Here is a 21,707-nt window from a genome sequence, read left to right as displayed (position 1 = left end):
GAGTATTTTCTTTTTTAAAAAACCATGGATTCTGCTGAGATTTTCATCCAGTGCGAGCTTTCTTCAAAAGAAACTTAAAGAGTAGTGGTAGACTCAAATTTGCTTTTAAAAAATTATTTCTCAATATGTGATTTTTCAGCATACCAGTTACATTTATACAGGTACTTTTATAAGCATGGTCACTGAAGCATGGTTTATAATAGAAAAAAAAAGGAAACAACCTAAATATGCATCGGTCGGGAGTAACTAGATAAATCATGGCGCATGGACACAATGCAATGCTGTGCAAGCGCTAAGAATGAATAAGGTTCTTCATATGTTGCAATAAAAAATGCCCATGATATACTCCTAAACGAAATAAGACAAAAGGCAAACAAATATATGAAGCATAATTCTAGTATGATTAGATAAAGATACGTACTTTTAAATACATATGACTATAAATTGAGAACGATATTCTCCAAAATGCAGCAATGGTAATCCGTGGGATATGAGATTGTTTAGGAGGAAGAGGGACTTCCACTTGTGCGTCTATATAATTTTTCTATGGAGATGTAAAATGAAAGGATATAAAGGCATTCTTAGACTATTAATTGAATTTGAATTTCAAATATGTGTGTGTGTGTGTGTAAAGAGAGAGGATAGAACACACACACAGATCCTTGCGGAGATAAGCACTGAAGAAGACTGGAATAAAAATATTAAATATTCATCACTTATAGATATAGGTTTATAGGTAAATTTTATTTTCGATGTTAAGTATTTTCTCTTAAAGTCATTCCTTAGAGTTTCAATAACTTCTGTCTGTCCTCAAATCATCCCTTCTGCCATCTTGCCATCCATAGTAGTTTCCTGGGGCTGCGGTAAAAAGGTACCACAGACTGGGTTGCTTAAATAGCAGAAATTGATTCTCTCACAGTTCTGGAGGCTGGAAGTCTGAAACCAAGGTGTCGGTAGGGTTGGTTCTTTCTGAAGGCTGGCAGGGGGATCTGTTCCAAGGCTCTCTCCTCGCTGCTTGTAGCCTCAGACATTCCTTGGCTTGTAGATGGCGTTCTTCCTCGTCTTCACAGCATCTTCCCTTTGTACGTGTCTGTCTCTGTGTCCCAATTCTTCCACCCCTTTTGCTTGTAAGGACACAGTTGTAATAGATTAGGGTCCTCCCAAGTGACTTCATCTTAACTGGATCATCTGCAAAGAACTTATTTCCGAATGAGGTCACATTCACAGGTACCAAGCGTTAAAACATCAACATCTTTTAGGGGGACAACCAATAATTTTCCTGTTAGCTCTATTAGAATAAAATTAATTATGGCCTCATAGTTACTTTGACATATGTACGGACATCTCTCTTCAGAGATATTTGGACAATGTGACATAAGTGGGTCTTGGAAGAGAAGAAATCCATGCACTGAACCTCGGGCAAAGTTAGTGATCTCAGGCTGGTCGCAGCATGCAGTGGTGCTCCAATGAACATTTATTGAAAGAATGGTGTTTCTTTTTAAAAGGAGAAAAATACTGCAAGGATGAGGAGGAACAGGGAAAGTGACAGAGAGGGGGATGGGATCTGAGTTCTATAGCTTCCCAGGTCCCCAATTCTAGGGCTCAACCCTGGCCAGCACGGAACTCAGGGACTGGTTCCCAGAAATGATGAATTAGTCAGGATAGTCTAGAGGGAGGGAGAGGGAGAAAGGGAGGGGCGCAGAAAGAAGTGAGGGGAGGGGAGAAGAGAGAAGAAAATGTGGGATGGAGGGAGGGAGGCTAGGGAAGAGGAAGAAAATGTAAAAAGGCAGACCAGCAAGCAGATATTGGGCAATGCAGTTTCCAGTGTGGCCAGTAGGGGGCAGTGTTAGCACGGGGCAGCCGACATTGACGACCAGGATGAACTTTGTTGCCCAGGGAGAAGGCTCCCACCACTGTTGATCTGGGTCAGCTCATCTGTGGTGGACATCTGTTGTTGGGCTTTTTGTTTTGTTTTGTTATGATCCTCCTGACAGCCATACTGTCTTTTTCTGATAACAAGCACTTCAATTTTCCTTTGGGGAACTACCCCACTCCCGTTAAGGTCTGCCTTATATACTCACATAGGCTGTACACTGCACAACTCCAGAGAATCTGTCCATTTAGACTGGCGCCCACTGGAATTGAGCAGTGCCCAGCCTATACAACTGTCAGTGTCAGCCATTGAATGATGGCCCAATAGCTTACCCATCCTGCTCCTGGCCTAAGTAGAGCTGATTCATTCTGATGTGGATGGTGTGAAGCAACTGCCCACTAATTCCTCCTATGTGGAAATTGCTACACCTCTGGAACCCAGGGGAACTGCAGCCGTGGGAGAGGGGCCATTAGCCAGACAGGAGCTATGGCTGTAGGTAATGGAATGTGATTTGGGCCCAATAACAGCCCAGAACAAATATCCTGACCGCTCTGTCCCCTCCCACTTTGGCTGAGCTGCCAGTGCCTCCCATTGGCTAAGTCCAACTGTCATAGAGCAAGGGAGCTGGTGTGTTACGACTCACAGACTCACAGAGGTCAGACGCCTGCGAAAGGGAGCAGGTGACAGAACAATCTGGGCGGAGAAATAAGGAGCACGAAGCCTATAGAGTAGACGGTTGTGATTTATTATAACTTCGATGGGGATAGAGTTGCCAGATAAAATCCAGGTTAACCTGGACTTTGAACTTCAAATAAACAACAAATACAGGCCCAGTCTAAATATGTTTGGCATAAGTATAATATGTCCCAAGGACACGAAACTCATATCTGTTGTTGATCTGAAATTCAAATTGAAGCAGGTGCCCTGTATTTTCATTTGCTAAACCTGGCGACCCTAGATGGGAAGCCCCTAAAGGAATTTGAAGCAAAGGAGTAACATGATCTAATTTAGGATTTAATAAATACCTGTATTTATAAGATCAAGACAATTTTGGATTACTATCAATAAGTTCAGAGGATTCAGAGGCAAACAAGTACGTTCCAGGAGCACTTACACACATTCATGATGGGAAGTATTCACCAATGAGGTAAAGCAGTGAATGCAGGTGAGAGGCTTCACCGGCTCCCCCTGGCCTGGGGGAACCGTGAGCAGATAGTGGATCACGCAATCATGGGTCTCCAGGCTTTCTTGTCTTCATCTTGCAGAACCTTTTCTGTTTATGGAGGCCTTTCAGGCCCAATATCTCATCCCGTTCTTACCACATTCCTGTGTGGAAAGGAGCTCACATCGTTGTTATTATGCAGTCATTATGCAGATGTAGAAACTGAGGCTCAGAGAGGTGTAGTGACCTACCCAAGGTCACACAGGGAGGCAGCAGAAGGGCCAAGGTTATGACTCAGGTCTGCGCCCCTCTTCTCCAGGTCTCTCTGTGGTTCTAAGTGTACAGTATGCAGTAGGTCTCTCTACCTATGCTGGGTGTTTGCTGGTAGGCCCAGATGTGGGGAGAAGGAAGAAGTCCCCAGAGGCAGCTGCCGGTCTCGGTGCTTGTCATATCTTCTCTGGAGCCGGGCATGAAGGTGGTGGACCCTCCTTGCCTCCTGGGCCATGAAGAAGGAAGCTGCAATGGTGTGCCGAAGGCGGCGAGCGTAGGTCTCCAGGAGGACCGTGGAACAAGCCACGAGCTGCAGGACCCCCGCCGCCAGGGGGGCAGCCAAGTGGGGGCGTTGGGCAGGCAGCAGCGGGCAGCTTGGGGAGGTGAAGCGGAGCTCCCACTGGAAGGAGTTGTGAGTAGAGAGGAAGGGGTTCTCTAGAGGCGGCTGGTTGAAGAGGAAGGGGACGAAGCCCAGGACGGTGTATGCAGCCTTCATAAGGGAGAAAAAGGCAAAGTCAACAGACAGACAGTCTAGCCATTCCCTGTCCCTCACCACTTACGGCCACTGGCAGGGCTGGAGGAGTCTAACCTTCTGTCATCTACAAAATGGGCACAGAAGTAACCCTTGCCTTCTGGAGTTTGAGGAGAATCAAACGAGATCAGAAGTCTGAAACAGGCTTTTTTTTTTGCCAAACAAAAAGCACCGTACAAGTGCCATGTTTATTATTACTCCTTTTGGAGAGTAATAATTTATATCACTCTTCAAACAATTTACTCTTCAAAGAGTAATTTTATTATTACTCTAATTTAAAGAAAACAAATGAATGCTTAGGGGGCATTTAGTCTTTGTTGAGCCCTTAATGAATGCTTTAGATGTCTTTTTCATCAAATAAGCACCAGTCTAAGATGGGGAACCTAAGGTCACGCAGTGGGTTACATATGACCGACCCAGGGGTCAGTCCCAGCCAGGGTGGGTCCCACTATGCTTCTCAGGCTCTACAATGTCCATGGGGTGTGATGGAGTGAGGAAGAATGGTGTCTAGACAGGCAGGGAGGTCAGAGGTTAACCCTTTGAACTTGGGAGCCAGACTTCTTGGATTGGATCCTGGTTCTGCCCAGGAGCCATCTTCTCCATCAGGCACAGTCCTAGGCACCACAATACTTTTAGGGGCTTACGAACATGTTTAATTCTCTTTTAAAATCAGAATTTAAACATGAACTTTTAAGTTTGGAGACTGTTTCACGACATAATATTAATACATTTGTGATTATACCAATGTCATCATTAATATTTCTTTTTATGGAGGAAGGAGTCCAGGAAAGCGGACATGCCCAGGACCCCCAAAAGTCACAGTGCAGCCCTGGTTCTGCCATTTACGGGTTGGATGAATTTGGGCAAGTTCCCTAACTCCTCTGAGCCTTCGTGTCTCCATTGGTAAAACGGCAAGGACAGTAATTCCTATCTGACAGGACCACAGTGACAAGTAAACGAGTTATCTTATTTCATCAGTTCTGGGATTCACATTTTTCCCCCCATTTGAACACCTTGAGATCAGGATGTGTCTTCAAATCAATAGGACTCGTAACTGCTTTCAGCAGTTCTGACAATATAAGCGTTATGAGAGGATCAGAGGCTGCCAGCATCAAAACTGTGGCGTGGGTATCTGCAGCTTGGAGGAAAATTCTGGAAATGATAGTGGAGTATCATCAGTGCTCTTTAAGGCACAGAGAACAATGTTGGGTGAAAAGCCACAGATACCAACAACTCAGCCAGACTCCTTCAGAAGAGTCAGGCTTGAGTGGGAGGATGTTTTAGGAAAACCTTCATAAAATAGCTTCGCTATTTTTCTTGTTATCCGTACATACAAAATATATGGTAAAATAAATCTATGTTAAATAGTAAGTGAACTATTTTACATAAATACAATGAAAGTTCTAAATGATAAGAAGACATTGTATCATGGTTTAACTGGCAGCATTTGCGTTCCTAATGAGACATGAAATGATGGGGTGACTGACAATCAATGGCCTCTTAGGTTTGTTGAAATACAGTAAATGAGATAACACACTTGGGACATGGCCTGACACATTTCTTTATTGTGACCTATGGTAAGAAATGCATTATATAGCACCTTCCAAGCATAGATTGTATTGCGATCGAAGAAAAATTTCATAAAACAATACATGCCCTGATTACCTACAGTATACTCTAATGTATTTCTAGTCTATTGTATTTCATTAAGAAAAGAGATGACCATGACCCCATAAATTGATTTTATGCAATTTGAAAAACGCTTTCCTAGTATTAAATTAGGTCTCAATAAATTTTAGCTAAGAATATTTTTAGCTCAGGGTATGCTATGTCATTATGTTTTATGCCATGGACTTTTGCATGAGATCTTACTGTTAAAAATAAAAAGATCTGTGGCCAAAGAAAATGTCAAAAACCACAAACCCTGATGAGATAGTAAATATATCCAAGAGTAAATAGATAGTAAATATTTTATGTATAACTATTACAATAGTAAACATTTTAGGCTTTGCTGACCAGACAGTCTCGGTTGCCATTACTCAACCTTGCCTTTGGAGAGCAGCCACGGACAGACAATACACCAACACATGGCATGTAAAACTTCATTTACAAAGTCAGGAAGCTGGCAGGACTTGGCCCGTGGGCTGTGGTTGGTGAACTCCTGATCTTGACCATTCTCGAGCCCTCCTCCCGTCCTCCTCACAGATGTGAGCTATGAATAACAGCCAGTATTTCCTAAACAGCTCCTGTGTGGCGTGGGGCTTACTGTAGGTACTTTGAGAGACTATCACCTTTTAAGATGCACAATAACCTTGCAGGGGAAGGAATATTGATCTGATTTGTACAAATGAGGAAAAGGTGGCCAGGACTTGCTGCCATGTGTGAACAGAGTGACCTTGGTGGGGGAATTGTTTTAAGGTCTCTGGATATCAGTATTTTCACCTGAAATAGGGGGTGAGAACAGAAGCCACTGCATCGGGCTGTGGTGGGAATTCAATGAGTTCATCTGTGGATGCCTCAGGGTCCCAGAGCCTATCCCAGGGCTAGGACTTCAAGTGCAACCCAAGGATGTGACAAACCCTACCCCGCCCCTCAAGGCAATGACTATGTCTGCCTTCCCATCATCGCACTTACATCATATTTGACCGTGAGCGTGACGGGTACAACGGGCAGCTTCTGAGCCCAGTCCACGGCCGCCTGTGCCAGGAGGAACACCACGTGGTCTGTGGCTACCGTCACGGCCGTGGCCATCAGGAGCAGGGTGAGCGGCCCGAGCCTTAGGAGACAGCTCAGTAGCTCCCCCTGGGAAAGCCTCGGCCAAGTGGCCCGGAGCAGCCAGGCCGGTGGGGAGGCCAGCAGGTGTGTGGCCCGGGCCTCTTCCAGCTGATGAACCAATTGCCGTGTAGCATAGATGTTATCAAAGCACAGGTCGGTCAGGTAGCAGTGGAGGTACCAGGCCGAGTCCACCAGGAGGCCCACCAGAAAGAGCCCTGTGGCCACCCGCTGGGTCCCCAGCGCTGCTAACTGGGCCAGGGCCTCTAGGCCCGAGAAGTCCTCCAGGACCTGCTGAGTGACCCTGAGCATGTGCAGTCGGAAGACGGAGCCGTTGCCCTGGACCTGGAATGTCAGGCCTTGGCTGCCCCCTGGGCTGGTGGGACTCAGAGCCCTGGATGCTGAGTGCAGCTGGTGAGTGGTGTTGAGCAGACTCTCCAGGGAGCCCTCAGTGACACACCTCAGCACCTGCCCAGCCGCACCCATGTTGGCCAAGACATTGGGCACCACAGTGACAGCCAGAGTGGCAGTACTCCAGGATAGGAGCAGGCGGCGGCCCTGCTCCGTGCCCAGGGTAGGCACACTGAGCGCAAACAGGCAGCGAGCAGGAGGCACCAGGCCCAGGCCCAGGAAGACCAGGAGGCCACAGACAGTGGCTATTGTGGCTGAGGGCCCCAGAGGATAAAACAGTGAGGACACCAGCCAGTGGTGGGCCAGACATGCCCCAGCCACAGCCAGGGAACCGCACAGGAGGAGCTGGGTCAGCAGCTGGCCACAGCTGGCTGGGACAGGCTGAGAGAAGGCAACCCAGGCAGCCTGCAGCAGGGCAAGGGCCTTGCAGAGTCCCACGTGCCAGAATCTCCACCTGCACACAAGGAAATTGGGGAATCCTCTATCAGGAGGGTAGAGGGTTGGGTCTGCCCAATGGCCCTGCCCCACAAACCCTTCAGCTGCTAACAGTCTCCACCCCTTAGCCACAGGGGTGGACACTTTTCCCAGGTGGGCCAATCAGAGTAACCCACCCACAAACCCACATGACCTAAGCTGAACTAATCAGAGCCTCCCCCAGGATTATTCTCACTTGTGTCTAGGATGCTTGTGTCCATAGTTCCAGTTTTGTGAGAGCAGCTGGGCCAAGGGAATGAAAGAGTTATGGAGAAAAGCACAGATGAAAGAAATGAGAGAGAGAGAGAACAAAAGAGAGACACTATTCCCTTGAATTCATAGACTTGACTGGCTCACTGTGTGACTCTGAACATTCCTTCTTTATGGACCTCAGTGTCTCCTCCATAATTGGGGGAAGGAGAGTGGATCAGTTGGCCTCTGATGAGCTTTTCTACTCCATTTTCCTTATATTTATTCATTCAACAGATATTTATTAAGCCACTGCTATGTGCTAGCCATTGGAAAAACAGGAAAGCATAAAGCAGGTGAGAATCCCTGCCCTCCGACAGCTGACACTAAAGACTGAAAGCAGAAGAACGGTAAGAAGAGGTTGGATGCTAGATACGTTTTGTTGGAAGAGCCAACGAGAATGACAGACTGATTGGCTGTGGGTGTGAGAGAAAAAGGAGTGTCAGGGATGACCAGGAGTTTCGGTGCCTGAGCCACTGAAAGCACGGAGGTGTTGTAGCTCAGATGGAAAATCCTGTGGTTGATGCAGGTTTGAGTGGACGGGGAGAGCAGTCCGTCAGTCGGAAGTCTTACATTTGAGGTGCCAATTTAGCCATTCAGTGGAGCTATTGAGTATGTGGTTGGAAACACGAATCTGGAATTAAGGGCGATCAGGCCAGAGATAAACAGTTGGGTGTCGTTGGTTTATAGATGGCATTTAAACTCATGGAGCAGAATAAGGCAGGGTGATAACTGGGAGGAAAGCGATCCAAGGACTGAACCCTCACACTTCAGCGTTAACAGGTGGGGAGATGAGGAGGAACCAGCAAAGAAGACCAAGAAATCAAGCAATGTGGTGCTTGGGAAGCCAAGTAAATAAAATGTTTCAAGAAGAAGGGAGTGATCAAATATGTCCGATGCTGCTGATGGGTCAAGAAAGATGAGGACTGAGCAATGACCGTTGGATTTAGCCACGTGGAGGTCACTGGTGACTTGGACAAGGGCAGCTTGGTGACCAAAACCTAACTAGAGTGGGCCCAGGAAAACCTGCAGGAGAAGAATGTGAGACACAAGGGCAGACAATTCTTTCAAGTCTTTTTTTGCGGTAAAGGTGCAGAGAAATGGAGCAGTAGCTGATGGGGAAAATGGGACAAAGAGAGTTCATTTAAGATGGAGGAAATGCCAGTAGATCTGCAGGTGGGAGATCCAATCAGGAGGGGGACACTGATGAAGGGGAGGCTCGCTGGAGTGATCTCTGGTGGGTGGCAGGGGGTGAGACTGAGAATACGAAAAGTGGGGCGGGTCTTAAAAAGACACAGGGGCTGCTTATGCTTCATAGCAGGTGGGAAGGCAGAGGAAATGGGTACAGATGATGGTGAATGGACAGGCCAAGTGTGGGCACTTACATATCAGCATCATCTGATATACAGAACACAGCAATGGTTAAGAGCATGATTCTAGACTGCCTGGCTTCAAATCCCCACCGCACCGCTCACCATCTGTGTGATCTTGGTTAGGTTTCTTAACCTCTCTGTGCCTCAGTTTTCTCATCTGTAAAATAGTGCAATAAAAGCAGTACCTCATAGGGTCATGTTGTGTCTGGCACATAGTAAGTACCGTGTCAGCTATAGTATCTGTCATTAGCTCATCCTCCAGGCAGGGACTTGGTCTCTTTTGATCACTGATAGGTCCCTAGAATTGCATCTGCCAGGTAGTGGGTGTTCCATAAATATTTGTTGACTGTAGCATGCTTGCTTCTGTTTGCTCAGGATAGCAGGAAGCGAGGTCAGCACTGATGGAGAGGATGCTGGAGGAGGCGATGGAAGCTTGATGATAAAAGAGAAGGTATAAAATAGTTGTCTGGGCAAGTAAATGAACTGGGGAGATGACATGCGTGGTGGGCAGTATGGAAGGCCCACTTGACATTAGAGATAATGAAATATGGCCTTTCTAGCCCCTGAAGGCCTTTTCATTTGGGACTAAACCCCCTCCTACTGTATAATTGGTGTTCAGAACATGGTAGCTATTAAAATAATAGTTAGTGTGAACAATAGTGGAAAGGAAAACCAGTTCTGAGTCATATTGGGTACCAAGGCTTGTGCTAAGTGTCAATAATAAGGATTTTAGCTGCCGTTTATTAAGAGCTTACTCTGAGCCACGCACAGTAGCAAGTGCTGTGAACGCATTTGCTCACTCAATTCTCACAACAGTCTTGGAGACATTCTTCTTCTTCTCATTTTACAGATGGGGAAACTGAGGCTCAAAAAGGTGAAGATTTACCCAAAGTCAGGGAAATCCTCTGCAGTCAGGAAAAAGCAGAGCTTGAGACCTCTGCTCATCCCCGTGATGCCTGACTGTTTTCTTGCCTGTGGCCCCCACTGTCCAAGGTCCCCAGACCTACCTGGTCCTGATGAGGTACTCAGCTGTCCTCCAGACGGCCCTCATGCTTCCTGGATAGCAGCAGATCCAGGCGGGCAGTCCTAGGCAGCGATGGCAGGTGGAAAGGAAACGGGGGAAATTGTGTCCTCTAGGACTTGGGAAACCCTGTCACTTCTGCTTTTCTGCTCTTAATTAAGCCCTCCTGATCGCTTGTCCCGCCCTGCCTGGGCCCACCTCCCAAGGGGTTGGGCAAGCTGCCTCATCCTCTTCAGGCTGGCAGGAGTGGGTGGGAGGTGTGGGAGGAGAGAGAGAGAAAGAGCCTTTTCCAAGTAAAGTCTCTAAGCCTGATATTAGGGGTGGAATTAGTCCCATTTCACAGAGGAGGAAACTGGGGCTTATGGAGACCATATGGCTCATTATTGGTAGTGCAAGCACTAGAACTCCAGTGGGTTTCCCTTTTCCCTCACCCTCCACTATTGTGTGCTGCAGGGGCAGCCTGATCCCAGCTCTTAGGGGATGGGTTCCCACAGGAGACAGCTGGACCTCTGCTAAGACTCTCCTCCAGCCATTAGTGGCTCAGGTCTTTCTCTCCACCTCCCTTCCTGTGGACCTGGCTTCAAAGCACAGTTCTGTCTCTCCCTAGCTGTGTGATCTTGGGCAGGTGACCTCATCTCTGTCTCAGTCTCAGTTTCCTCCTCTTAAAAGAGAGTAATCATGATAACAGTTAACATTTATTGCTATGTATCAGACATGCTTCGAAACAGTTTTTTTTATTTTATTAAATTTGTTGGGGTGACAATTGTTAGTAAAATTACATAGATTTCAGGTGTACAATTCCATATTACATCATCTATAAATCCCATTGTGTGTTCATCACCCAGAGTCAGTTCTCCTTCCATCACCATATATTTGATCCCCCTTACCTTCATCTCCCACCCCCCACCCCCCACCCCCTTACCCTCTGGTAACCACTAAACTATTGTCTCTGTCTATGAGTTTCTGTCGAAACAGTTTCTATTCAAATTCATTGCATCTTTACATTCAATAACCCTTTGTGGTAGAGACTATTATCATTTCTACTCTTTAGTTCAGAAAACTGAGACCCAGAGAGTTAAGTCCCTTAACCAAGCCACTCAGCTAGTAAGAGGCAGAGCCAGGATTTATACCCAACAGCCCTGCTTGAGTTGACTGGTCATCCACTGTGCTCTACTGGTGTGGAGGGAAGGATTCACAAGACTCATGCTTCTGGCACTGCACATAGTAGGCACTCAATAATACAGGTATTCCCTGTATGTACTTGGCTGCAGTCATTTCCCCGCAGGTACATTTCTAGGCTGTTCTGAATGCCAGTCCCTACCTAGAAAGCGGACACTTCTCTCCCAGCATCTCTGTGCCCCGTCACTGCCAGTAGGACTGCCTCCTCCAGGAGGCCTCTCCTGTGAACCCAGCCCTCCACCCTGCAGGGTGGGCCAGTTAGGGGAGCACACTTAAGTGCAATTCCAGACTCCATGTCATTTTCCCTTATAAGGGCATGTTGCCTGGGTCACTTGCCCAGGCCTAAAAAAGGGTGTCCTGTGGCCCAGAAAGGGGAAGTGTCAATCTCATAGTCACACAATTGAATGCGACACCTGTGGCCCTCAGAAGGCCTAACACCATTCCCAGATCGTAAGCACCTCCAGGAAGCCAGGCCAGGTGCCACGTCTGCAAAGAACTGGGCACGCCAAGTAGACCAGGAGCAGGAAACGCACATGCCCGTGGGGCTGGCCAGCTAAGGTTAAGAGCACAGCAGTCCAGATGGAAACAGAGGTGCATGGCCACGTGTAGACCCCTTCACAAAAGGCAGCTTCTATTCTGCTCCAGCTAAGGGTTGAAACCCCCTGAAAATGAGGCCCAATGTTACCTGATTTTCTACTTACTGTGTGTGCTGGGTGACTTTGGGCAAGACACTGTCCCTCTCTGAACTTGTGTAGACTCTGCTATGATGAGAGTACTAGTACCTACTTCTTAGGGTTGTCTGAGGATTCAATGCAGAAACTGGGCAAATGCTAGTGTCTTCCAGGACTGCTCCTGGAATATATATAGGGTGCCCAGTAAACAATAAATAAATGTTCCTGCCCTGGGCTGATGGCTCTGCCTGAGTGTGCCCAGGCTGCTCAGGCTTGATTGTGCCGGCCTCTGTGAAGCCCACTGGGCAAGGTCCCTGATCAGGCTCCCATCATACAGGAAATTTCAGGGTGTTGTGCTGGTCAGAGGGGAGCAGTCCTGGAAGACACTAGCATTTGCCCAGTTTCTGCACTGGCACTAGAAGCTGATTGGTTATTTCCAAAGGCCTCCGGTAAATGTAAGATTTGGGAGGATGGGAGCATAGGAAGAGAAGGGGCAGAAGATATTTTGGCTTTTCTTACTTCTGCCTATATAAGGATGGCCTGACTCCAAGGCCCACAACATCCGGAGGGGGCTTCTGAATCACCAAAATAGAATCAGCTTTGTTGAGGGGGAGTTTCTGGGTAGAGGATTCAGAGCCATAAGACCTAACAGGAAGAGGAAGTGGCAAGCCCTCAGCTCTAGAATCAGAATCAGAGGTCCGTAGATATTAGAGTCATTGCATTTTACAGCTTGTGGGCGTAGAATGTTACTGCCACCCTGTTGTTTTGAGAATATGGGGAAATGGCTAAAAATCATTTCCAATACATAGAGCTAGCCAATAGAAACAGAATGGGAACCACATATATAATTAAAAAATGTCCAATAGCCAGTTAAGAAAGTGAAATTAATTTTAATAAAATGTTTTACTCAACTTAGTAAATCCTTTAAACTGTAATCAACATAAATTATTAATGAGATATTTTTACCTTTACTTGTTTGTATTTAGTTTTGAAAGTCCGGTGTCCGTTTTCTACTTACAACCCATCTCCATTCTAACAAGACATTTCAGTTGCTCAAAAGCCACTCATAGCAAGCGGCTACTGTATTGTCCAAGGCAGACATCGGCCATTTCCATCATCACAGAAAGTTCTTTTGTGTAGTGCTGCTCTAGGTCATTAGACCCTGTGACCGCTAAAGCTGAAATGGACCTTCCTGAGCGTGTAGCTCAGGAGTCATAGATTCACATATCTTCAGAAACCAGGAAGGTGACAGAGTCAGAGACAGTGTAACACATGAAGGAGTAGTGAGGACTGTGGCAAACAAGAGAGTTCACCCTCCAATTTAAGTTCTTAGACCACAACCACTCCAAAAAACTGTTGCCAGAGAGCAATGTGGTGCCGTATTCCCAGGTCATCTGCTATTTTCTTTTCCCAGAGAAGCATAAATCCAAGTTTTAATGGGAAATGTCCTGAAATATTTTAAATATTAGCAAGCAATTAACAGTTTAAACTACATGGAAGAGGGAACACAAAAAAACAAAAAACTGTGGGCTGGAGGCAGACCTGGGGACCACTAGTTTGAAAGCTCTGTTATGATCTAAACCTTTCATGCCACGTTTTCTCAATTTGCCCCTCCAGACCCAGTCTCCACACTTCTCCCTGCTTTGTGTCCCCAGAGGTGGACCTGGTTGGGCTGCGTCAAAGGACTCCCTTGCATTCTGGCTTCTGTTGGTGCGATGGTTAATTTTATATGTCATCTTGGCTGGGCCCAGATATTTGGTCAGATGTGATTTTGGATGTTTCTGTGAGGATATTTTTGGATGAGATTGACATTTCGATCAGTGGAGTTTGAGTAAAGCAGATTCCCGCCATACTGTGGAGGGCCTCACCCAATCAGCTGAAGGTCCGAAGAGCACAAACGGCTGACTTCCCCTGAGCAAGAGGGAATTCTACCAGAAGACTGCCTTTGGACTCTCTCCTGGGTATACATATACACACATCCTGATGGTTCTGTTTCTCTGGAGAACCCTGACCAATAATACAGCAGGGTTTGGCCAGTGGGAGCCCCAGCCAAAGAGTTCAAGGAAGGAGGAGAGAAACATCCAAGGCAGCTCCCACCCTATGGAGTCACCAAGGGCTGTATGTGCCCTGGACTAAAGGCTCTAGTTCCAGTTAGGCCTTTCTCTCCCTCAGACCTTGGGCTGGGAGGTGCTTCTCCATGACTAGCCCTCCCACTGGGGCCTGTCCTTTCCCTCATGGTATCCCGTGTGCCCACACCTTGTAACTAGACCTTTTCCTAAACTCTCCTCACGTTAGCTAGCTTAGGTGCTTCCTGTTTCCTTTTGAGACACTGATTGTACACGCTCCTTTCTCAGACGAGGAAACCAAAGTCCAAATCACTCAAGGTTGCCCAGGAGTCCAACGTGGCTTGCTGCCAATGACTTTTATTCATTTTTTCTTTCCATTTACCATCCCAGCTTCCATTCTTCTGCCTGCTTGACTCTATGGAAACTTTTTAGGTATATGCACTGGAATATGAACGAGTCTATCCTATCCTGTGTACCTGTTGTTTATCGCTTCTACATGTTGCTGTGTTTTCCAGTGTGCTTTCTCCATATTTTAATTAAATAGTCCCCGCCCCCACAGTGATGGTGGCCTTCAGCTCCTTGGTCCCTCAAGCAACAGTGGTACAAACACCCTCCTACATTGTCTCCTTAGGGCCCCATTTTGCTAGGATATACCCCAGGAGTAGGTTAATGGGGCATAGAGAATGCAGATAACGAATTCCTCTAATTATTGCCAAGTTGCTTACCAGGCAGATGGTGACAGTTTATAGTCTCACCAGCAGAACACGAGTGTTTTTCTGTTTCCTTCCGTTTCACCATCACCTATCATTCCCTTTTCTGGTATTTGCCAGTCTTATCGGAGTATCAGTGAATCTTGGTTTAACTTGCATTTCTCTAATGACAAGTGGGTTTGAGCATCTCTTTATAAACCTGCTGGACACTTAGATATCCCTTTTCAGAATAGCATATTCCTAGCTTTCACTCAGTTTTATCTCGAGTGTTATGGTAGAAGGCTTCCAAAGGTGGTAGCCAACTATCCTCTCCCCTGTACGTGTTACGTGGATGCCACGGCTCCCAGCGAGGAGTGGAGTCTGTGCATATTTCCTCCCCTTGAACCAGGGATAACCTGTGACCTGTTTTTACCAATAGAATGTGGTAGAATCAATGCTCTTGGACTCCCAAGCCCAGGTCTTAAGGGACCTTTTAGCTTCCGATTTCACCTTCCTAGAAGCCCACTGTCATGTAGAGAGGTCCGGGCTAGACTCCTGGAAAGGCCACATGGCCACGGAGGGCCAATGGCCATGGTGGACATTCCAGCTACACTCCAAGCTGAGTGGCCCCAGCCACACCATGTAGAACAGAGACAAAAACATCTCTGTAGAACTCTGTCCAAACGCAGAAATGTGAGCCAATAAATCGTTGTGTTTTAAGGTCCTGATTTGGTGGGGAGGGTGATTTGTTATGTAGCCACAAGTAACTAAAACAAGTGTTTTGTTTTTGTCTCTTCTAACTTCTGGGTGCTCCTCGCCGGTTCCAGACATGAGTCCCTGGTATATTTCCAATGACTCTGCACCACCCTTGCCATCCCATCCTCCCACACCACCACAAGTACACAGCTGACTCCTTCTGGTCTCAGTCCAGTGCTGCCTCCTCAGAGAAGTCCGCCCTGACCACCCTGGCTAAAGTAGCCTCTGAGGCAGTTTACCACGTTGGCCTATTTCCTTTTCTTCTTAGCTGGCATTATGACCCAGAGTCATTTTATTTGTTTACTTGCCTACTGCCTGTCGCCTCAGCTAGAATGTAAGTTCCATGTGGTGGGGGACAGTGAATGAGCACATAATCAGGATCTACATAAACATTGCTCGATGACTATATGGAACAATGAGTGAGCAAAGAAATGAATCAAACAGACCCCCGATCAGAGGGTGAGAATGCGTTCTCATAAATTCTGGTATAGATTCAGTTATCAAATATTTACTGAGCACCTACTATGTGTCAGAAACTGTTCTAGGTACTGGAGTAACAGCACTGAACAAAATACTTTGCATTCTCATAAGTTTATATTCTAGAGGGAGAGAACTTTAATAAGCAAGAAAACAAATAATACAGTGGCCTGACTAAATACTAAGGAACATATAGGAGCATAAGGAGATGGAGAGTAATGAGAATGACATTTTAGACCAGATGGCCCGGGAAGCTTCTCTGGGGAGGTGACATTTGAGCAGAAACCTGAATCGAGCGAGGAAACAAGCATATATTTGGGAGCAAAGTGTTCTAGACAGAGGGAACAGCACGTGCAAAGGCCCTGAGGCAAGAGAGTCTGAGTGTGTGGCTGGAGTAGAGCAGAAAGTGGGGAGTAGTAAGAAAGTGAGGTCTGGGCCAATTCTGTGGAACCCCCCAGCTCAGGAATTTGGGGCTTTGAAGCTCTTTTATGTCCACAAAGGCAAATAATCTCCAGGGCCAGTGTTGATTAATATTCTTTATTTTATAGCATTTTCAATCAGAAGTATGTGAAATCATGATTCATCTGGTTACAAGTCCCATTCTCTGTGAATGAACTTCTCTCCTCTCCGTTCCTTAGGAGTGCGTTTCCCCCCTCCCCCATGGGCTGCAACGGTGACTAACTGCTGAGGTCCTACTCATGGGAAGGAGGTGGGGCTCATCCTCCAGCTTGAGGTGGGGTGGGGGGGGCCTCTCCTCTCTCCTCCCCCCTGCTCCCAGGGAAACATCCATGACTCACTCGTGCTGTACTGAGGACAAGTTCAGTCTCTAGGAACTGCCTTCCCAGCCATGCTGCCAGGGAACTGCATCCCTCAGAGGTGCAGGAAGGGGAGAGGCGAGGCTTCCGGGCCCCTCGGGTGGCACCTTTTCTGATGCTGTGCTAACACTGGGCTACTCATTCCACAGACACTTCCTGAACATCCACTGGGCCCAACACTGTGGATGCCCAGATGCTTCTGTTTGAAATCAGGAGTGATTAAAACCCCGGGGAGACGCCTCCACCAGCCACTGCTCAGGGCAAGTCTCAGTTCTCCCATCTGTACACGGGGATTACCATACATCGCCTGCCTGAGACATTCCACTCCAGCCTTTCACAAGGCCCCAGTTTATCTTTTGATTTTTGTCTCACCCCTGAAAAATGGGACCTTTGCTAATCAAACATGTTTACCACTTAGGGTGGGGTTGGGGAGGTAAAGACCAGCTGCTATAACAAGAAGTGGCTGGCAGCCACAGTGGCCCCTATGGGACACATGTGGGAGGGGCCTGGCTGGAGAGGCCATGGGTGACCTGCGAGAGGGCAGGGCCCAGGCTTGGCCTGACTCCAGAACTGTGGCCAAACTGAATCAGATTAAACAGGAAAATCCTAAAAAGCTTGGGTAGAGATGTCAGCAGGGGTTTCTAGAACCCCCCTGATGTGCTTGGGAGCCCAGAGACCATCAAGGAGGCTTTGCCCAGTCCCCACGTCCTCAGGAAGTCAGCTGCCCCTCCCTGTCTCTAGGGATTGAAAATAACTCTGGCTGCTGGGTGTCAGCAGGGGTAATATTCAAACAGCTGGTGTAGAATGGGCACCGACCAAGCAGAACATGCACTAGCTGTGAACAGCTGGAAGCAACTGGACTGGAACACCACAGCCTCTCCAAGGAAGGTGATCCCTGGAGGCAAGATGGTCTCTCCAGAGCGTAACCTAAAGTAGTCAGTGGGGAATGTTAGCGGTGCCCATGGGGATGGATGGCTTCCCATCCCAACTGTTCAAGACAAAGGCCATTCTAGATTTGCTTACTGTTGCTAAAATCAGGCTCTCTCTTGCATCCTACCCATATAACAGCTCAGAGATAAAGGAGCTGGTTTCTGGCAGCAGATCTGGGAAAAATTTTGGGCCGGGAACAGCACGAGAGAGGAGAAGACGTCCTAGATAATGAACCTGTTGACCCAAGCGGACCACTAGAGGTCCCCCTTGTTTGCTGCACACTGATTGCAGCGAAGTGCTTGATCGTCCTGTATGATTCTAGCAGCAGGTGATGGCACAAGCCTTCCGGGAGGGTCCCCTCCCAGAGACAGTCTCCAAAGAGGACTCAGAGGGTCCGCAACGTGCCGTTGGCCAAAGTGGATGACGGTGTTGTGACACTGGCTGAGTGGTTGCGGGCCCAGTCCGGGAAAGTGCCCAGCTGGAAGATGGTCTGTGCCCAAGTATTTATGGCCAAGTTGAGCAGGAGGACGCCCATCAGGTTCATCAGGAAGCCTGCCCGTACCTGAAATAGAACGCAGATGGAAGGCGGGTCAGCGGGTGGCCCAGCTTACAGATGGGAAAACCGAGGCTCAGAGTCAGGAAGCCATTCACCCAAACTCAGGTTAGTGGCTGCCCCAGCCCCTCCCACCTTTACACTCTTCTAGACTGTCCCTCAAAGAGCTGCAAATGTCCCCATTCACTGAATGGTTTCTAGGTGCCAGGTGCATGCAGTTTTCATAAGGTCACTTAACCCTGAAAGTAATACTCCAAAGGTTGTTACTATTATTATTCCCATTTTACAGAAGAGAAAAATGAGGCTCAGAGAAGTTCACTTACCCAAGGCCACACAGGTGGAAAATAATCTAAGACCATTAAACAACCCCTGTGTGTACACACACACACACACACACACATACACACACACACACTATGTGTGTCCAGTTAAAGCTACACTTCTTTACTGAGAAGAATTTTTCTGCTGGAAATTTTTACATCTTTAAGTAGCTGGAAAGAGTTGCCCACTTGCTCCTTACCCAGGCTGACCTTGTATATCATGCAGTTCAACCTTGGGCTGAAAATTCCTGTTTCCCAGCTGGGTTTCCTGGTTGTTTCAGCCTCGCGCTGACCAGCCGTGAATCGCATGGTATGAAAGTTACTCCCTTTTCAATTCCTTTTTCAATCTATTCCTCAAAGAGAAGGTCTCCCTGAGGTGCTACCATGCCCTTACCAATTGCCCTTTTTAATAAACAGGGGTTCAGAACCATCTCCAGGCAACTGTTATCAGGGAGAATTTTATTATTTTGCTTTATCCCCCCTTAGATGTAGCTTCGATGGCGCGCGATACTTGTTTTCCATTTACACATGCATTGGAAATTTTAAAAATACTGTTATTTTTTTAAAATGTAAGTTGAATTAGTAAACTTGTGAAATGAGTATTACCCAGGATGCTTCGTGAAGGGAGGCGGCCACCTGATAAGGTCAGGAAACTGCATTGTGCTGTTGGGCCTCTGTTCTAGGGGGTTCTTAAAGCTCCTGACAAGTTTAGAGGGTTACAAGGAGCCTGGTCTAAGTTTGCAGGGGGGGGGGGGAGGAGGGAGGGGGGAGGGTTGGGTCTTCCTTTGCAAGGGTCCCGGGAGCCTCACTCAACATGGCTGCTTAGTCCTGCCTTAGTTATTTTAATTAACAGCCACACTGTTACTCTCTGTTTGCTTTGTGATCTTTCTGATTCTCTCTCTCTCTCTCCCTCTCCATTTATCCTGTTGGGGTTTCTGAGCCTGGAAAGTCTGCATCATAAACTAGTTAAGCAGATGACCCTTTTGGTTGCACCAGCTTAGGAAGGGTTGTTTGCCTTCTGAGTGTCCAGTGTACAAACACCCCGGGCGATGGGTGGAGGGGGAAGAGGCAGCAGGAGGCCAGAGGAGGGAAGGGGGGAGAGGGTTTAGCAGGGGAGCATGGCGGAGAGGGAACACACTGCCCAATGGCTGAGCCCTGCTGAAAGCTGGTGGGTTCCCTCCACGGCCACAACCCTGGGCTTCTGTCTCACTCCCCAGCTGGCCGGACACGGGGGCCTACCCAGGGTTGTGTTTGGACTGCTGCTTCTGTCTCCTAAAGATTCTGGGCACAGGGAAGTTGGCCAAACAAGAAGAGAGAGCAGTGCCTGGAGTGAGGGGAAGTCCCTTGTCCTGGAAGCAACTTTGGAACGTGTCACTTGAGCAGTGTTTCCTGAAATTGCCTAAGCATAAGGACCATCCCAGAGGGTTTGCTAAAATGCATCTCCCTGGTCCCACTCAGAATGGACTCATTCGAAATTGGGGGCTGGTGGCAGGAGGAGCAGGAGTCCTGCCTAGGGGTGTCCACCCCCCTCTCTGGGCTCTTCTAGAAAATGCCCAGACTCACCATGTCTTTGACCAGCAAGTGTCCAGAGGCGAAGGCGATTGAGTTGGGGGGCGTGGAGACTGGGAGCATGAAGGCGTAGGAGCAGCCGACTGTGCCAGGAATCATCAAATACAGCGGGTGCACTCTCAGACGGATGGCCTGGGCCCAGGACGGGGCGGGCGAGACCACGACGTGGAGAAGTATCGAGAAACCACAACAAGCGATGGAGACAGAAGGAGAGCGATATGGAAGACAGATGCAGAGACAGCAAGAGAAGCAAAGGCCACATGGGTAGAGATGGGCAGAGTGAGAGCGGACAATAGAAACAAATGAGAAGACAGATTTGGAGACACACGAGGAGAAATGCGGCCGGACATACAAATACACGGCAAAGAGATGTGATATGCAGAAATAGACAGACAGAGAACCAGACCAAGGGAGACATGGAGAGAACATTCTCAGGGTTAGTGACATTCCAGGGCCAGGCTGCAGGGTCATCGGGGAGAGTGGGAAGTGCTGATATACCTAGAAACCTCCTCCAATCTGAGCGTGCGCCCCAATCAGCTGGAGGCTTGTTAAAACTCAGATGGCCAGGCCCCACCTCACCCAGAGTTGCTGGTTCAGCACGTCTGTGGTGGCCCAGAGAATCTGCATTTCCAGCAAGTTCCCAGGTGATGCAGACACTCTCAAATAACAAGCCCCCTGCCCCCGCTTCTCTCAGCCAAACGGTCCAAGCCGCTGGGCTCTGGGCACCTTGGGTTGGAGCCTCACTGGACTGTAGGGATAAAGAGAACTCAAGATGGCATCTGTCAGCAAACATTTCCAACTTTCTAGGACTGTGTAGATCAAAGTGTCTATGGGTTGGCCTCAGTCACTGGGCCACTGGTTCGTCACCTCTCCCCAGTGACATATTCACCTATAATTCATGTCGATCGCCTCTCCAGCCTTTTATTTAAGATAGGACAATTTTGGCCCTTATAGGGAAATTTTGCAACCCAAAGCATACACATTTTCTCGAAATGCACTAAAATCACCCCTTGCATGGAAAACGTTTTGATTTTGATGAGCAACATTTAGAAGGACGTGTCCTTCGCTAGCGTCTTCTCCAGCAAAAGAGCCTCTGCAGATCTGGCTGGCTCTATACTCTCTTCCTTCCCCCCTCCCCCCCGATAGCACCCCCATCTCTCTTAATTGTCAGGTTCCTCAGACCCTGGGGAAGGGAGTGATTAAATCCTATCACAGTCAGCAAGGGGATGAGGACCCCCACCCCGCAATGTGGGTGGGAGTGTCACATGGCACGCCTGCTTTGGAGCACAATTTATCCCTATCTAACAAAATTGTAAATGTTCGTGCTCTTTCATCCAGGGATCTCAGTTCTAGGAATGTATCTAGCTGTCATCAAAGGTGCACCGAGAGGGAAAAAGGTTGAGGCAGCATTGGCTGGAAACAGATGGCTTAACCAAATCGGCAACTACTGATTCATAATAGAATATTCTCGTCATTGACAAAGTATGAAGTATATCTGTGTATGTGAATATAGTGTGATCTCTATTATAAATGATAAACAAACAT

General features: G+C 47.7%; 2 protein-coding genes across 2 annotated transcripts in view; both read right to left on the bottom strand.

The window, feature by feature from the left end:
* Positions 1–753: 753 nt before the first annotated feature.
* OCSTAMP (osteoclast stimulatory transmembrane protein) lies at positions 754–7,715 on the bottom strand. The gene is made up of 3 exons (XM_088789488.1): positions 7,691–7,715; positions 6,472–7,559; positions 754–3,795 (listed from the first exon to the last, which is right to left on the bottom strand). Exons 1-3 carry the CDS (start codon positions 7,713–7,715, stop codon positions 3,397–3,399), a joined length of 1,512 nt encoding a protein of 503 aa, XP_088645614.1. The 3' UTR covers positions 754–3,396.
* Positions 7,716–16,493: 8,778 nt separating this feature from the next.
* SLC13A3 (solute carrier family 13 member 3) overlaps positions 16,494–21,707 on the bottom strand; it is a 61,036-nt gene continuing 55,822 nt past the window's right edge. Inside the window, exons 12-13 of the mRNA XM_019749727.3 lie at positions 20,157–20,294; positions 16,494–18,282 (exon numbers count right to left, since the gene is read on the bottom strand). Coding sequence (XP_019605286.1) covers positions 18,106–18,282; positions 20,157–20,294 — 315 coding nt within the window. The 3' untranslated portion in view covers positions 16,494–18,105. The remainder of the gene's footprint in view (positions 18,283–20,156; positions 20,295–21,707) is intronic.

The sequence above is a fragment of the Rhinolophus sinicus genome, chromosome 13 (genome assembly GCF_057876585.1).
Source record: "Rhinolophus sinicus isolate RSI-liver-muscle chromosome 13, RSI-T2T, whole genome shotgun sequence".
In the NCBI taxonomy this organism is placed as follows: Eukaryota; Metazoa; Chordata; class Mammalia; order Chiroptera; family Rhinolophidae; genus Rhinolophus; species Rhinolophus sinicus.
This window is presented reverse-complemented; position numbering and strand designations above follow the sequence as displayed.